Source organism: Lepidochelys kempii, chromosome 2 (genome assembly GCF_965140265.1).
Source record: "Lepidochelys kempii isolate rLepKem1 chromosome 2, rLepKem1.hap2, whole genome shotgun sequence".
NCBI classification, from domain to species: domain Eukaryota; kingdom Metazoa; phylum Chordata; order Testudines; family Cheloniidae; genus Lepidochelys; species Lepidochelys kempii.
In genome coordinates, this window is record NC_133257.1 from 116,431,062 (window position 1) to 116,449,458 (window position 18,397).

Below are 18,397 nucleotides of genomic sequence, written 5' to 3' on the forward strand. Positions count from 1 at the left end.
TTTTTTGTTGAAGAATTGCGACTTTTAGGTCTGTAATCGAGTGACCAGAGAGATTGAAGTGTTCTCCGACTGGTTTGTGAATGTTATAATTCTTGATGTCTGATTTGTGTCCATTTATTCTTTTACGAAGAGACTGTCCCACTGCATGCATCGGATGAAGTGAGCCGTAGCCCAGGAAAGCTTATGCTCAAATAAATTTGTTAGTCTCTAAGGTGCCACAAGTCCTCCGGTTCTTTTTGCGGATACAGACTAACAAGGCTGCCACTCTGAAGCTATGTACTCATCCTATGGCTCCCCTCTGCACATGCGCTCCAGGCACCTCCTTCAGCCTGAGACGTGACCCCGCCCCTTTCTACTGCCATATCATTATTCAGCCACATTCCTCTCTGCGCAGGCGTAGATTGGTATGTTCCTGTCCTTCACCCCCTTCTCCTCCAATGGATGGAGACGTTACTTAGGGAGTGGAGGAGGTGGGACCCCTCTGTCCAATCGTGCTGGAGTTTGTTAGTTTTGAGAGACTCGTCATTCTTCCTCAGCCTCTTCCTTTCCCGGCGGGTTGCCTCCAAAGATGTCAGCTGCGGCGGGGCCCGGGCTGGAGGAGCTGATTTTGTTAGAGACGCTCCTGGGCCTGAAGAAAGGGAACAAGTACGGTGTCCGGGAGGAGCGGAAGGTGAAGGATGCGAGGGGAGAACTGGGGACCGACTCGGGCATGTGCGCGCGCAACAAACGGACTCTCCTCGCGCCCGTCTCTCTCTCCCTTTGGCGAGCTCGGCGCGGTGCGGCCCCGGCGTTATCCCCTCCCCCCCCCCACCTGTCACTGGCAGTCTGAGTCCCTAGTTAGAAGCGGTGAGTTTCTGCGGCCTCCCCGCTAAAGGGGCGCCTGGGGGGGGGGGGGGGGGAGGAGCAGGAGGCTTCCCCTTCTCCTGGCAGCACGTCTAGGGCTGAGCGCGCAGACAGGACCCTCCCGCTGCAGGGCCGCGATCCGATTCTAGCCGAGTCGGAGCCGACGGAGCCAGCTGGGCCCCCTCAGGCCGGCTCTCGCCAAAGGGCCCCCGACCCCCGGGCTAGGCTTTGCGTGAGGGCCACGCTGCCTGTGGGTCGGGTGACGTGCAGAGACAGCCCCCCCCCCCCCCCCAAGCTGTGAGCGCCAAAGGGAGCAGCCCCTGCCGCAGTGCAGGATGCATTTATTTATTGGTTCGACTTACACACCTGACGAAGAGCTCTGTGGAGCTCCAAAACTTCTCTCTTTCACTAGCAGAAGTTGGTCCAATAACATGACCTCACCTACCTTTTTCTCGTTCATATCCTGGGACCAACCCAGCTACAACAACGCTGCTGCCTGGGCTTAGTCAATGAAAAGCAGTGTCAAATCTAAATGTGGGCTGTCCCTTAGTGCACTCTCTTTAACCCCAAAAGTTACATATGTCAGAAACCACTCCCCCTCCAGAGTCCTCTCTGGCCCTCATAGCTGGCTCAAGTGGCATTGCAGCAAAGGTTAACAAAAGTTTGTCCACAGGCTGTCTTTGCAACATGTTAACTACATTAAAACAGATGTAGGTAGGTCAAGCAGTGTGACCCCCTACCATGTATGCAGTATGCTGGTGTTGGCATAGCTTGTTCATATAAATATACCATTTTTACTGGTATAACTTTACTCACTCTAGTGATTGTACAGATTTAAGTATCTTTGCAAAACATAATACTGTAAAATAATTAAATCTATGCAAAGACCCATTTGCAGATGATGCCTAAAATGCAACAGACACTTCCCCCTTAATATTGAAGTATAAAAATAGTGCATAACTGTGGGAAGCACATTTGGAAGGAGAACATCACATGGGGCTACCTGAAAGGTACAATAATTAAGGCTATGATTTAGTCACGGGTATTTTTAGTAAAAGTCATGGGCAGTAAACAAAAATTCATAGCCCATGACCTGTCCGTGACTTTTACTATAAATACTCCTGACTAAATCGGGGCAGGAGCTACTAGGGAGGGTACACCCCGGGGGGCCGCTGCTGGGGTGGGAGCTGGGGGGTGGCTGCTGCTGGAGAGGTGCCCCGGGGCCTGTACCACTGGCCACCCGGGGACTGCAGCGGCAGCTGGTGTGGCTGGCTGCAGAGCCACTACAGCAGCAGCAAGTGTAGTTGTCCCTGGGGCCACCTGAGCATCAGGCGCCAGAGCCAGCTGCTTGGGTGGGCCTGAGGTCAGTCACGCTAGCTGCTGCAGAAGTCACGGACGTTGCGAAAAGTCACAGAATCCGTGACTTACATGACCTCCGTGACAGACACGGAGCCCTCACAATAACAAATGGGCTTGCCAATATAAAATCAAAGTAATATTATGAAATCTGGCCCCAAACACTTGCATATTAATTTCATTCTTTCCAACTTTGCCTGCCCTTTATGCCCAGGCCTTTGAGTTATTGTGAAGTGGTATTCATTACCTGTTCTTGCAAACATACCATGTTCTCTAGATTTGTTGATCCATCAATGGAGAAGGTAGCATTTTATTTATAATAGTAACATAGGGAACGGGTAGCTTGGTTTTTCAGCATTATGTTTTAAGACTGTTTTATGTTCAAGTTTGCTTCTGGCGGCTTTGAAATCACTATTCAAACTAGATCAAGCAGATGCACAAAATGTATTCTTTATCATATTTTCTTATTAATGTATATCTATTTTTCCATTTTACCTCTGAAATTTTTGGCATAGTTTTTTATCAGGTATGCAATACAAAATATTTTGTATTTAGGGTTGGCATAATTTGATTATCATAGAATCATAGAATATCAGGGTTGGAAGGGACCTCAGGAGGTCATCCAGTCCAACCCCCTGCTCAAAGCAGGACCGATCCCCGACTAAATCATCCCAGCCAGGGCTTTGTCAAGCCTGACCTTAAAAACTTCTAGGGAAGGAGATTCCACCACCTCCCTAGGTAACGCATTCCAGTGTTTCACCACCCTCCTAGTGAAAAAGTTTTTCCTAATATCCAACCTAAATCTCCCCCACTGCAACGTGAGACCATTACTCCTTGTTCCATCATCTGCTACCACTGAGAACAGTCTAGATCCATCCTCTTTGGAACCCCCTTTCAGGTAGTTGAAAGCAGCTATCAAATCCCCCCTCATTCTTCTCTTCTGAAGACTAAACATCCCCAGTTCCCTCAGCCTCTCCTCATAAGTCATGTGTTCCAGTCCCCTAATCATTTTTGTTGCCCTCCGCTGGACTCTTTCCAATTTTTGCACATTCTTCTTGTAGTGTGGGACCCAAAACTGGTCACAGTACTCCAGATGAGGCCTCACCATTGTCAAATAGAGGGGAACGATCATGTCCCTCGATCTGCTGGCAATGCCCTTACTTATACATCCCAAAATGCCATTGGCCTTCTTGGCAACAAGGGCACACTGCTGACTCATATCCAACTTCTCGTCCACTGTCACCACTATGTCCTTTTCCGCAGAACTGCTGCCGAGCCATTCGGTCCCTAGTCTGTAGTGGTGCATTGGATTCTTCCGTCCTAAGTGCAGGACTCTGCACTTGTCCTTGTTGAACCTCATCAGATTTCTTTTGGCCCAATCCTCTAATTTGTCTAGGTCCCTCTGTATCCTATCCCTACCCTCCAGCATATCTACCACTCTTCCCAGTTTAGTGTCATCTGCAAACTTGCAGAGGGTGCAATCCACACCATCCTCCAGATCATTAATGAAGATATTGAACAAAACCGGCCCCAGGACCGATCCCTGGGGCACTCCACTTGATACCGGCTGCCAACTAGACATGGAGCCATTGATCGCTACCCGTTGAGCCCGACAATCTAGCCAGCTTTCTATCCACCTTATAGTCCATTCATCCAGCCCATGCTTCTTTAACTTGCTGGCAAGAATACTGTGGGAGACCGTGTCAAAAGCTTTGCTAAAGTCAAGGAACAACACGTCCACTGCTTTCCCTTCATCCACAGAGCCACTTATCTCGTCATAGAAGGCAATTAGATTAGTCAGGCATGACTTGCCCTTGGTGAATCCATGCTGACTGTTCCTGATCACTTTCCTCTCCTCTAAGTGCTTCAGAATTGATTCCTTGAGGACCTGCTCCATGATTTTTCCAGAGACTGAGGTGAGGCTGTCTGGCCTGTAGTTCCCAGGATCCTCCTTCTTCCCTTTTTTAAAGATGGGCACTACATTAGCCTTTTTCCAGTCATCTGGGACCTCCCTTGATCACCATGAGTTTTCAAAGATAATGGCCAATAGCTCTGCAATCACATCCGCCAACTCCTTTAGCACTCTCGGATGCAATGCATCCGGCCCCATGGACTTGTGCTCGTCCAGCTTTTCTAAAGAGTCCCGAACCACTTCTTTCTCCACGGAGGGCTGGTCACCTCTTCCCCATGCTGTGCTGCACAGTGCAGTAGTCTGGGAGCTGACCTTGTTCGTGAAGACAGAGGCAAAAAAAGCATTGAGTACATTAGCTCTTTCCACATCCTCTGTCACTAGGTTGCCTCCCTCATTCAGTAAGGGGCCCACACTTTCCTTGACTTTCTTCTTCTTGCTAACATACCTGAAGAAACCCTTCTTGTTACTCTTAACATCTCTTGCTAGCTGCAACTCCAGGTGTGATTTGGCCTTCCTGATTTCACTCCTGCAAGCCCGAGCAATATTTTTATACTCATCCCTGGTCATTTGTCCAATCTTCCACTTCTTGTTTAATTTCATCTTTTCTACATGGCAACCTTTATCAGTTTTTACTGCCTGGAAAGAGCAGACTTCTGGCTCAGTACTGCTGTAAACAAGTAGTTGTTGCCAAAAATGAATTTCCCCATACTGTTACTCACACCTTGTTGTCAACTGTTTGAAATGGATCACCTTGATTACATTGGCCTCATTACCACTACAAAAGCGATTTTTCCTCCGTTGGTATTCTACTGTTGAGATTAGCCCATTTCCACTTTAATTGAATTGTCTTGTTAGCACTGACCCCCGCTTGGTAAGGCAACTCCCATCTGTTCATGTACTGTGTATATATACCTGCCTATTATATTTTCCACTCCATGCATCTGATGAAGTGGGTTTTAGCCCACCAAAGCTTATGCCCAAATATATTTGTTAGTCTCTAAGGTGCCACAAATACTCCTTGTTGTTTTTTCCGGAATAAGTGTGCCTTATTCCAAATTAGCTTAATTCACTGGCACGCTATTGGAAACACAGGGTGCTCATGAAGTGTGAGTCTCCTAGTTTCCACTGTTACTAGTTGAACTGTCCTCAGACTGACTTAGCATGGGGTAAAGATTCATACAGCATTTGTATCTCATTTTCTCCTCTTGGAGCAGCATTTGCAGTTACTTGGCAATGTGTCTTCAGGAGGTGGTTGAACAACTTGACAATTATTTATATAGGAGTTCGCAGGAACAGAGAACGTGCTATATTTAAAGGGTATCACAAAAAAAACCAAGTAATTTCACTGCTATAAATTAAGGTTTTTAAAATTTAATACTAAACTATAGCTTAACCCTAAGCTTGGAGAAGTGCAATATAGAAATTTTTTTTTTAAGGTGAAACAACACATTTGCAGTTGCTCCTGAAACAGCTTCCTCATAGTAACTTAATCACTAGACTTGTATAACTCTAGTCATCTATCTTGCTGAGTTATGTCCTTACCCCTAACTGTTTAAAGTCACAACTTTCACAACATTTAAGCAGTTATTTAGAATAAGCATTGAAAAAGTCTGACAGGTATGATTTATTTGTGGCTGTCCAGAAAAGCTGGATTTTTGCTGATTCTATAATCTGAAGTTTTTTTTACACTTCGAACTGTGTATCAAAGGCTACCCATGAAGATTTCTGGTCGACAATAGTTCTTATTTTGATGCTCTCACTAATTTTGGCATGGGTTAGTTATATTGAACTAGAAATATGTATATGTTCTGTCTTGCATGTATATCTTATTTGTTGTCCTGCCATGGAAACTGAAAAAAAATCAGCCCAAGGATTAAGAATAAACATAAATATTTTCCATCAGGACTTTGGAGCGGAGCCTGGAGCTGGAGCATGGAGCAGCTCCGGAGCAGTGGAGCTGCAGGTTTTTGCCTGGAGCTGGAGCGGAGCCGCAGCACAGCTCCAAAGCCCTGTTTTCCATGTGAAGTAGTATTCTTAGCATTCATACTTTTAATTGCCTAATTAAAACGAAAGGTTTCAGAATAAAGTGAACATACTGGGGTAGCATATACTGAGGTTGTTTAACAAAGGCTAACCTTTGAACATGACAAACTTACACGGTATTTGTTTTCTTCTAGATTCCAGTTCTTCAAACAAACAATGGTTCCAGTCTAACAGGATTGACTACTATAGCCACCCATCTAGTCAAACAAGCTAAGAAAGAACAGCTACTTGGAAGTACTGCAGAAGAGAAAGCAATAGTTCAGCAGTGGTTAGAATACAGAGTAACTCAAATAGCTGGACATTCTAATAAAGAAGATATAAGAATAATTCTGAAGGTAAGGGTAACTTAATTGCTTTACCATCAGAATATTGAATTTTGGGGTGACTGGACACTAAAGCTGTTGTGTTGGGGACAATATATTCATGTACATATATGTATTTACTTTAGTAATAAAATGAGTAGATATTGATGATCTCAAATCATTTGCCATTAAATTAGTTGCTTTCTTTTCACTTTATTGAAAAAACAACCTGAAATTGAAGGAAATGGCTTTAACTATAGAATACATAAAGCAAGCCTCCTGCTCTACTGTAAAAACTTAATATGTAAGAATGTAATGGAGAGGGAATGTAATTGTGCCTATAAAGTTCAGAGAATGTTTAATTATTTAGTCTCTTCTACATCTTGAAAGACTACAGTTTCCTCACATCTGTACGCTACTATTGAAGTCCCAATATATATAAATTGGCCTGCACTCTGATCCAAGATAACATTTGTTTTGTTGTTATTGAGAACGACTCTGCTTCAAAAACAAGGTGGGATCTACTCCAAGCCTTGATATTATGATGGATGGATGGATGCCAAGATGAGTTAATATGCAGTTTGATATGTGAGATGGTGATAAGCGAAAGCATAGAGGGAAATTTCCATAAATTCGTGTTTTCATATTTATAAACTACAAATGTACGGAATTTTTACTGAATGTTCCTCAGCCTTAGACTTCAAAAATTGCTCTCCCTTATCTTCAGAAGCTGTGGTTGGGAGGGGAAAAGGTACCATTAAGTTTTACCCAGTTAAAATTAAACTAAAATCCTTTTTTCCATTTTGCTTCTTCAGACTTCTTGAGCCCTGTCATCAAAAATGCCAAAAGTAGTTTAATTTTAACTATCATATCAGGGTAGGAGGTTAAAGAGGCCTAATTTGATTATTAAAAGGGTACAACATGGCATTGAAATCTTATATAATTTCTATGAAGTTCTCTGTCTTCAAATTTAAAAAGTTTCCATAATTCTATATGGAAAGTACAAAATGCCTGATGTTTCTACAGAAATGTCTACACTGCAATTAAAAACTCATGACTGGCCAATGCCAGCTGACTCGGACTTGTGGGGATCAGGTTGCAGGGCTATTTCATTACAGTGTACACTTCTGGGCTCAGGCTGGAGCCATGGCTGGTTAAAACTTTTTCATCAAACTTTCTGAATGAAAAATGGCTTTTTGAAGGAAACACATTTTCATGAATTTTTTTTTTTCTTTAACTCAATGAATCAAAAAACTTGCGGGTAGACCTGGGTGAATAACACTGTTTTCCCACACACACACTCCCCCCAGTTTGTTGGCAGTTCCACACTCTCACACACAAAAATAAATAAAATAAAACATTTTGTTTGGGGTATTTTTAGTAAAAGCAAAGGAAATAAAGATACTGTAGGTGGTGCCTTACTTCTCCATCCCCCTTCCCTTTAACCTTTTGCCCAGTGGTTAGGACTCTCACCTGGGATGTGCAGGGAGACTCAGGTTTGAATCCCTTCTTTGGAGCAGGGACTTGTTCCTCGGTCAGGAACAAAAAAATGAAACACATTTTTCATTTGTAAAAAAAAAAAGTTCACAAATTTTCATTACAAACATTACAAATCTCTTTTGTTCAGAAGTTTTTCATGGAAAACACTTAATGTTTTTTGACCACCTCTAGTCCTGATTATGCAAACTGCTTCATATGGGCAGAGCCCTGCTGCGTCCGGTGTGTGTACCCATGTTGGTATAGGTTTCAGAGTAGTAGCCGTGTTAGTCTGTATCCACAAAAAGAAAAGGAGTACTTGTGGCACCTTAGAGACTAACAAATTTATTTGAGCATAAGCTTTTGTGAGCTACAGCTCACTTCATCGGATGCATGCCATGGAAAATACAGTGGGGAGATTTATATACACAGAGAACATGAAACAATGGGTGTTACCATACACACTGTAACAAGAGTGATCAGGTAAGGTGAGCTATTACCAGCAGGAGGGGCCGGGGCGGGGAACCTTTTGTAGTGATAATCAAGGTGGGCCATTTCCAGCAGTTGACAAGAATGTGAGAGGAACAGTGGGGGTGGGGGGGAAGAGGGAGGATAAACATGGGGAAATAGTTTTACTGTGTGTAATGACACATCCGCTCCCAGTCTTTATTCAAGCCTAAGTTAATTGTCTCCAGTTTGCAAATTAATTCCAATTCAGCAGTCTCTCGTTGGAGTCTGTTTTTGAAGTTTTTTTGTTGAAGAATTGCCACTTTTAGGTCTGTAATTGAGTGACCAAAGAGATTGAAGTGTTCTCCAACTGGTTTTTGAATGTTGGTATATGGGCTCGTCTGCACAGAGCGGCTTGTAAGATTCCTGCCTTAGATTGTAAACTCATTGGGGCGAGGATCTTGTTGTCTTGTGTGATTGCTCAGTGCCCAGAACAGAGGGGGCCATGATCATGACTGGGACATCTTGGCCTTACTGAAATATAAATATTTAATAGTAACATCAATAAAACAGCCAAGGTTATGGAGAGCAAAATGATTTCACTATAAGGCATGCTTGATTATCATTGCTTTAGAAAGTGAATCTGTTTTAAGTGTGTTTTTAAAAAATAAATAACAAGTTAATATTTCAGGTTATAGGCTCTTCTCTTAGCTGTAAATATAAGAAGTAGATATTTATAGACTCAATCACTATTACTACATTTATTCAGTTTTGGTTATGGTTTGCAGAAAGTATTCTGATTGCTGGGTTTTGCTGTGTACTTACATTGTGAATACTAGAATCATGGCTTTACAACTCCTTTCAGCTGGTGTACTATGTTATGTCTGCTAACCATACACACTTTCCCTTCCCTGGAAACTTTCCCTTTCAATTTAGTCTAAGACTATATGAATTTAAATCTGTACTTTTTTTATTTTAATTTTCTTCTTCTTTTGGAATACAGATTAAAAGGCAGCTTTTTTCAACTTGACCATAACTAGGTTTCCACCATGTTGCAGGCATAATTGCTTGACATTTGGATATCAAAGTACCATTTTATGTCTGCAAATCAGGTACTTAAATGACCTAAATTCTGGACACAAAAGCAGTCTTAGGATCAGGTTTTTATAACTCTGGTCTATCTGACAACTTTCACATCACAGTTTTGATCTTAGCGGTAGTGGTAGTGTGGGAAAGAGAATTGTCGTACACATTTTGTATTTCAATATTGTATGTAAATTATTGTTTTCAAACAAAATAAATACGTCACTCTTAGTACTATAAGGTGGATGTTGGGAGAGGAAGAAGAGTCTCAGCACTTAATTTTAACCAGTGATAGCAGTTTTCCTGGAGATACTCATACTGGGTGATGGGTGGCCAGAGTCCTTGCTGACACAATACTGCATGAAATACTGCATCTGTAGAAATGTTCCTAAAGAACATTAGTTATTTCTTTGCTTCTATTTGTTCCTCTTGCCACCATGAGTTAATAGTTGGAACAAGAGACAGCCTAGTACTGAGGTAGATAAGTATCCTGTGCCAAAAGGGAATCTGGGAAAAGAACTAAAGTAGGCAGGCAAGTCTGAGATTGTCGTTTTACAATGTGTCTGCATAGTGGCAGTCTTGGGACAGTTGCAGCCTAAAGCTGCAATTTGTAATGAGCTCTGTGTTGCATGTGCCAAAAGCAGTTCAGTCACGTCTGCTGTAAACTAGGCTGCCTCTAGTTGGCTCTCAAATGAGATGCTACAACTCTGTAAAACCTCAGTAACAAAACTGTTTAGTGCAGGGGTGGCCAGCCTGTGGCTCCGGAGCCACATGTGCTCTTCGAAGTTAATATGCAGCTCCTTGCATAGGTGCTGATTCTGGGGCTGGAGCTACAGGTGCCAGCTTTCCACTGCTCAACCCCAGGCACTGCCCCCACTCCACCCCTTACCCCAAGGCCCCCACCACATACTGCCCCCTCCCCTAAGCCTTACTCCTCCCCTCTCCATCCCAGAGCCTCCTGTACACTCTGAAATAGCTGATCACAGTGGGCGGGAGGCACGGGGACGGAGGGGGAGGTGCTGATTGGCAGGGCTGCCGGCAGGCAGGAGATGCTGATGGGGGGAACACTGATGGGGGCTGCTGATGTATTACTGTGGCTCTTTGGCCATGTACATTGGTAAATTCTGGCTTTTTCTCAGACTCAGGTTGGCCACCCCTGGTGTAGTCCTTGTTAAGAGATTTTGAAACAAAGGTCTTGTTGAGAAGAAAATGTATAGAATACTCAAACTGATCTTTCTTCCTTTTTCAAGTAGAACTCCTGCATAGCATCAAAACAATCTTGTTAATTATTTGCATTGCCTTGACTAGGGTTTTAATTTTTTTTTCATAACATGGACTGTGTTATTGAGAGAGTCTCAGGGACCACTGTTGTGTCCATTCACAAGCAAATAACTTCCTTGTGGCAACTACAGCACTTGTGTATGTGGAGAAGTTAGAAAAAATACACATTCTTTTACCTTCAATATAAATGTTTGTCTTTTGTGCAATTTACTTCTTTCAAAATCTCCTGTTGCTCTTCAGTTCATCTTCTCTTCACGTATGTTCTGTTCCTTTCTCTCCTCCCTTGCATGTGCTTCTCTGCTGCCTGGTCATTTCTGATGATACAAAGGAAGAAGGGCCTTTAAAAATTTAATTTGGTAAAAAAAAATTTACTAATATGCAAGTCTTCAGATGCATATTTCAAATTATCAGGCCCTTCTTTCAAAATATGACTGTCACCTAGGGTGCAGGGCTTCATGGCTCCATCTTACGGAATGTGTAAGAAGGTCTAAACAACAATTAAGGACCTTCTGTCTGAAGACTGTGAACTGCATTTTTTGAAGGATTTGAGCACAACTATCAACCCTTAGCATATGCATACCAGCCCCAACAAGGAAGCAGACCAGAACCCAAAGTTTCACCAGACAAGAGGCTTCAACTTATTACTACAATCTGCAGAGAATGTTGGAACCCCGCCAAGGAAGAAACTGAAGTTCCAATGCAAGAGACCTTGAGCTGCCTTTTCCTTCTCCTGCTGTATGCCTTGTGTTTTTCCTTATGTCAGCAAGTTTGAGAACCCTTCAAGAGCTGATCAGAATAGTTTCGGGATGTGTACCCCTTTCTCCTCCTCCTCTCTTGGCAACTTCCTTTTATTTTTGGAAGACCTGGATTCAGATCACTCAGACAAATTGATCCTTGAAACTAAGGGTAGTCTATCCAATTTCAGTCACTCCCTCCTCCACCCTCCTTCCCCATCCCTTTTTCAGGAATCCCTCTCATAAGATACTGTTAAAACAAGAAGTGGACTCTTTCTGAAGCTTGGAGCACTGGAAGAGGTACCCTAGAATTCAGATGTAAAGGGTACTATCCCACTACTTCATAATTCCAAAGAAGAAAGATAGCTGGTGTCCTATTCTAGACTAGAGATGTCTCAGAAGATAGGTCTATTGTTTCAGGTTCAGGATGGTAACTCTGGCCTCAATTATCCTTCATTAGATCCTCAAGATTGGTTCACGATTCTCAACTTTCAGGACACAGATCAATTCATTGGATCATACAGCTCTTCACCATGCTGGGGATTGTTAAGGAAAAGTTAGCACATGTGACTCCATTTTGGTTTGGGGCCCACCATTGTTTAAATGCCAGCACATCATACACCAGGAGGAGTAATCTTTAGATACTGAATCCCTGTGAAAATCCTCCTCCTTGTCTCCAGCCTGCCTTGACTCCCAGTATCTGGTTTTTGTCAGTCTCTAACTCCCTGTCTCTTGGCCTTGATGTGAGGCCTCCCATCCTGATAATAAAAGTTACTGATGCATGGCTTTAGGACCATGCTGTGTAATTAACATACTGGTATAGCACGAGGAATGCACCAAGCAGGGATAGGTGGTAGATAAGACAAGGGTTTGTTTATTGGCTAAGGTTTCCGATGCACGAGGGCAACATGCTTTGCTAAAAGGTATATAACCTTTGTATAATCTGCATTCAGGGTCCCCTCCTGGCTAGCAGGGGGGCACCACACTCGAGCGTAATAAACTTAGTGTCTTTTGGGAACTCCGCAGTTGTGGACTTTATTTCTGTGCCTCAGCCTAGATTCGAACTATGCGTGACCTACCAGGTGTAATTCGTAGCATTGGTGTGTGTGTCCTACCAGATGTAATTCGTAGCACTTGTGTGCGTGTCCTACAAGGTGTAATTCATAACAGGATCAAGATCAACAGGAAAATAATCCACACTTTTACTGATCCAGATTATAGAATTCATAGGAACTACATTAAGATCTTGCTGACCTCAAATCTATCACAGGAGAGGTACCAGACCATAGTGAGTTTCCTTGATCATCCGCATGCTAACCTAAAGATGTCCATAAGAGCATGTCTCAGGTTCCTGTGTCATGTGGTCTATTGCACCTGTGTCACTTAGTGTGCCAGACTTCACATGTGCTCCATGTAAGGGTGGTTGAAATCAGTATATCTACCAAGCAGTCTCCACATGGGCTTGAAAGTGAAGCTCCCAGAAGAAGTCCTCTCCTCCTTAGATTAATGGAAGGATCTGCTTCACGTGTGCAATAGAATACTTTTTGCTGCACCATTGCCTACCAAGACGCTCAAAATAAATGTCTTGGAACTCAGAGCCATGTCTAGCATGGCATATCTACCCATGTTACAAGGATCCATGATCCAAATAATGACTGATACAACACCCCAGCCATGCTTGGTGTTAACTGGGAGAGAGGTATATGGTCATCTCCGCTTTGCCAAGAAGCCATAGTCTCTGGGATGGCTGTATTTGTCATATCACACCAATGGCTCTGTATCTTTTGCAAAACAGAATGCCCTCATTGATCAGTTCAGCAGACAACTCTGAGACAGCCATGAGTGGACTATAAAAGACTCAATCCTGTGGAACATATTTTGGAAGGGTGTCTTTGTCCATAAATAGACTTACGTGCCACAGTGCAGAACAAGGAATGCCCTATATTCTGCTCTAGATGCCTTCCTCATCTCGTGGGTACTGGGACTGATGTATGCCTTCTGCCAATCCCCTTAATACCATGGATCCAAAGGAAACTCAGACAAGATTCATCCTCCGTGATTGACCCAGATTGGCCCAGCTCTTCTGGTACACAGACCTGGTGAACCTGTCATCTCATGTCCTATCACACTACTTGTTCTCTTGACATAGTTTCACAAAACTGAGGTCAGATCTCATGCCCAAATCCAGCGTCTTTACATCTGACAGCCTGGATTCTGGCTTATTAACTACCACCAAAAGAACCGGTTAGCTAAAGTCCAGAACATCTTGGTACGTAGTATAAGTTCTTCTAACTTTATGCAGCAAAATGGAAAAGGCTTTCTATTTTGGATAGCATAGCATCACCTGTTTTCTTAGGAAGCTTCTGTTTCCACTATTCTGGACTATTTAAAAGCTCTGAAACATTCAGAACTTTCTGTTCTATATGGGTCCAACCATAATTGCACATCATCCTCTTATCCAGAGCCATGCTGTGGCAAGATTCTTTACTAAAATCTCAGTAACATTTTAGAGACTCTGCTGCAATGAGTCCAGCTGCTTAAAGTAAAAAAACTAATCCCAAGACAATTGATATGTAGTCTAAATACTTGGATGGATGTGTAACCAATGTGCAGTATTAACACATTCATAGGGAGAAAGGGAACCATATGGCAACTAACATTTCTGTGAAGGATAACCCTAAAAGAAGAGTTACGGGGAAGTACACAGGTTGGCTAAAAATCAATTATTGTTTTTAATGGATTTTTAAAATTTTATTTAAACCTGTATTTAACATTAAATTTGAAATTATGACAACCTGTGTCACGGCCTAACCTTACTATCTGTTCAAATCATTTCAATTAAATAAATAAATAAAATACTAAACAGTACGTGCTTCTTACCAAGCTTTAAAGAAAGTCAGATCCCTGTACTGGTGAAAATCACTGGCTAAGCACTGGGAACAGGGATTTACTGAAGTTCCACACAGCTTTTGACATCAGTAGCCCTCTCTTGCAGATATAGAGAATAAACTGAAATGAAGAAAACATTCAGCTAGTTCAATGACTAGTTGATGGATGTAGAAACCCTCTACACCAACATTCCACACAAAGATGGACTATAAGCTATCAGGAACAATATCCCCGATAATGTCACAGCAAACCTGGTGGCTGACCTTTGTGACTTTGTCCTCACCCACAACTATTTCACATTTGGGGACAATATATACCTTCAATTCAGCAGCACTGCTATGGGTACCCACATAGCCCCACAGTATGCTAACATTTTTATGGCTGACTTAGAACAACGCTTCCTTAGCTCTTGTCCCCTAACTCTACTTGCGCTACATTGATGACATCTTCATCTGGACCCATAGAAAAGAAGCCCTTGAGGAATTCCACCATGATTTCAACAATTTCCATCCCACCATCAACCTCAGCCTAGACCAATCCACAGAAGCGGTCCATTTCCTGAACACTACTGTGCTAATAAGCGATGGTCACATAACCACCACCCTATACCAGAAACCTACTGACTGTTATACTTACCTACATGCCTCCAGCTTCCATCCAGCACACACCACACGATCCATTGTTTACAGCCAAACTCTATGATACAACCGCATTTGATCCAACCCCTCAGACAGAGACAAACGCCTACAAGATCTCTATCAAGCATTCTTAAAACTACAATACCCACCTGCTGAAGTGAAAAAACAGATTGACAGAGCCAGAAGAGAACCCAGAAGTCACCTACTACAGGACAGGCCCAACAAAGAAAATAACAGAACACCATTAGCTGTCACCTTCAGCCCCCAACTAAAACCTCAGCCCCCAACTAAAGCGCATCATCAAAGATTTACAACCTATCCTGAAAAATGATCCTTCACTCTCTCAGATCTTGGGAGACAGACCAGTCCTCACTTACAGACAGCCGCCCAACCTGAAGCAAATACTCGCCAGCAACCACACAACAAAAACACTAACCCAGGAACCTATCCTTGCAACAAAGCCCGATGCCAACTCTGTCCACATATTTATTCAAGTGACACCATCCTAGGACCTAATCACATTAGCCATGCCGTTGGGGGCTCGTTCACCTGCACATCTACCAATGTGATATATGCCATCATGTGCCAGCAATGCCCCTCTGCCGTGTACATCAGCCAAACCGGACAGTCTCTATGCAAAACAATAAATGGACACATCTGACATCAGGAATCATAACATTCAAAAACCGGTAGGAGAACACTTCAGCCTCTCTGGCCACTCAGTAAAAGATTTAAGGGTGGCAGTTTTGCAACAGAAAAGCTTCAAAACTAGACTCCCAACGAGAAACTGCTGAGCTTGAATTAATATCCAAACTAGATACCATTAACTTGGATTTGAATAGAGACTGGGAGTGGCTGGGTCATTACACATATTGAATCTATTTCCCTAAGTTAAGTATCCTCACGCTTTCTTGTCAACTGTCTAAATGGGCCATCTTGATTATCACTACAAAAGTATTTTTTCTCCTGCTGATAATAGCTCATTTTAACTAATTAGCCTCTCACAGTTTGTATGGCAACTTCGAACTTATCTGTGTGTGTGTGTGTGTGTATATATATATCTTCTTACTATATGTTCCATTCTATGCATCTGATGAAGTGGGCTGTAGCCCACGAAAGCTTATGCTCTAATAAATGTGTTAGTCTCTAAGGTGCTACAAGTACTCCTGTTCTTTTTGCAGATACAGACTAACACGGCTGGTACTCTGAAAAATAACACAAGTAAATAGTCAACCATCTAGTAAATAAGAAATGCATCATTCTCCATTTTCTAACATAATAAAAATGTGAAAATTAATCTGAGTAAATGTGAGTTAAGCTGTATACTTAAATGTGTGTAAATGTAGTATATCCTGATTATTAAAAAGCAGCAAATTTAGTGTAAAGGCTATATTTTAATTGCAAAACAATCGGTTAACCCTGGCTTAAATCTGTTTTTTCTGCTTGCTGATTTTAAATAATTTGATTTAAATCTTTTTTTATGTAAACCAGTCCACTCTGGGAGATCGTCTGTCATATCTTTTAGGTTATTGATTTGACTAAGATCCCCAGGACCTGAGGAAGAGTCCAGTTCAGTATCGCTGCCATTTAAGAATGCATCACTTTCTAGAAATTTCAATCTAGAAACTTTAGAATTAGTGTTCCCCTGCAGGCTATTGGGTAGGAGTGTAAGTGAACTCCTCCATGGGAATCCTTTTAGTAGCCCATGATGCAGGAAATGAACCAAACACTCCCAAAGTATTCAGAAAATAACAAACAATCTCATCCTATACTGCAGCATTATAGAAATAGCATAAGCTGCTGCTTCATAATATAAACTTAAATATTATATTACCAAGTAGGAATCCTGTCAAATGATAGCCAAAGCACAGGGGAGAAAACTTAACCCTTATTCCTCTGAAAATAAAGCACACCGATCCAATAAATTAACTCATCATTTCGATTCCATCTGGTGTCCCATATTCTAGAATTTTTCAAAGTAGAACTCAGTGTGTCGATTTTTAGATTTTATAAAAGAAGTGGAGTATTTTTGAAATGTTATGAATATTTGGATGTATAACATTAAGCAAACTTGCTCAGTAATGTAACTAAGGAGCAAACTTTTTTTATGAGCTTATCTTACCGTTCCTAACATGTAAGCAGTACTGCGTGTGCATAACTGTTTTTTGCAGAAATTAATAGCATCTACCTTTTAGAAAGATTTCCAATGCCAAAAACAATGCAATCAGTATCCAGTAACTTTTCTGAAGAAATTTTGTTCACTGAAGTACAAGTAAAAGCTGTGATATTATCATGGATGGTATTAGATATTTAGCTTCTAATTTTCACAATGAAGATTTTATAATTTTATGCAGAATGTGGAAAAATATTGGGGGGAGACAACTAGGACTGGATCTCTGATATTCTGATTGAATTCAACGTAGGTTTACAGTTATTTTGTTATGACTGTAAAGCTGCATTTAGTAAGTGACACAACAAAAAAAGTTGTCTGGAGACTGATTATTAATATATTTTTATGCAAGGTGATATGTAGCCTTTCAGTAAATTGATTTACAGATTAGGTCTGCAAGCTTTTTCCTTTAACACTGCATTAGCCTTTGCATTTTTGTGTGACTAAACAATTTCTATAATACCTTTGTTGTCCCCCTTGATATTTAAAGTAATATGAGACCTAAATAATACGAACAAGGCAGCAAATCTAAATTAAAAAAGAAAGCTATATAGCTAGCAGCAAGTGACCTTATACAGTTTACACTGTGTAGGGGTTAACGTTTTCCCTGATTTACTATGTAAATAGAAATCAACACAGAAAACATGCAGCAATTGCAAAAGTGCAGAGAAGACAGTCAAGAAAAGAATACAAATAGTAAACTGGCATAAAGGAGTCAAAATTTGCCAAATTCTTCAAATGTGATATCAAATGGCTTGTAAATTCTCACCATTGTAGTAGTTTTTGTGCTGTAGTGTGCACCAAAAATGGATTATGAGCTGCTCCATAGTTAATGCTGAAGCTAGTTTCTAATTACAAAGCTGATTATCAGCCCTATTCCCGTTGCCCCAAATTTCCTCAAAAAGAAGCCAGTCTGCTTGAAAAGGAATATTCCAGATATCATTCCAGGATATACATTTTTAGGGAAACTTGGAAACATCAGAAAAGGTATTGTAAAGTTGTGTTTTAAAAAAGTCAAAGACTTTTTTAAAATGTTGTTATTTTGTTGGCTCTATAAAGGAGAAGAGCCTTCCTGTTTTTGGTGAGGTGGGTACCCAGGATATTGAAAAAATGTGTAATAAGTAAGTGATTGGGTGAACATCCTGCCTATCTTAGAATGAGAGTATGGGGTCTTGAATTTTCTCTTTAGAGTAGGTCTAGAGGGAGGTGGCACAGGAAGACTG

The 18,397-nt window shown here is 41.8% G+C and overlaps 1 protein-coding gene across 2 annotated transcripts in view; it reads left to right on the forward strand.

Annotated features, from left to right (window-relative positions):
* The first annotated feature begins 423 nt into the window (after positions 1-423).
* Positions 424-18,397, forward strand: part of LOC140907012 (eukaryotic translation elongation factor 1 epsilon-1-like) — a 157,068-nt gene continuing 139,094 nt past the window's right edge. Inside the window, exons 1-2 of one of the 2 annotated variants that reach the window (XM_073332090.1) lie at positions 424-670; positions 6,289-6,489. In XM_073332090.1, coding sequence (XP_073188191.1) covers positions 569-670; positions 6,289-6,489 — 303 coding nt within the window. In that variant the 5' untranslated portion in view covers positions 424-568. The remainder of the gene's footprint in view (positions 671-6,288; positions 6,490-18,397) is intronic. The other variant, XM_073332089.1, reaches the window with a different exon arrangement.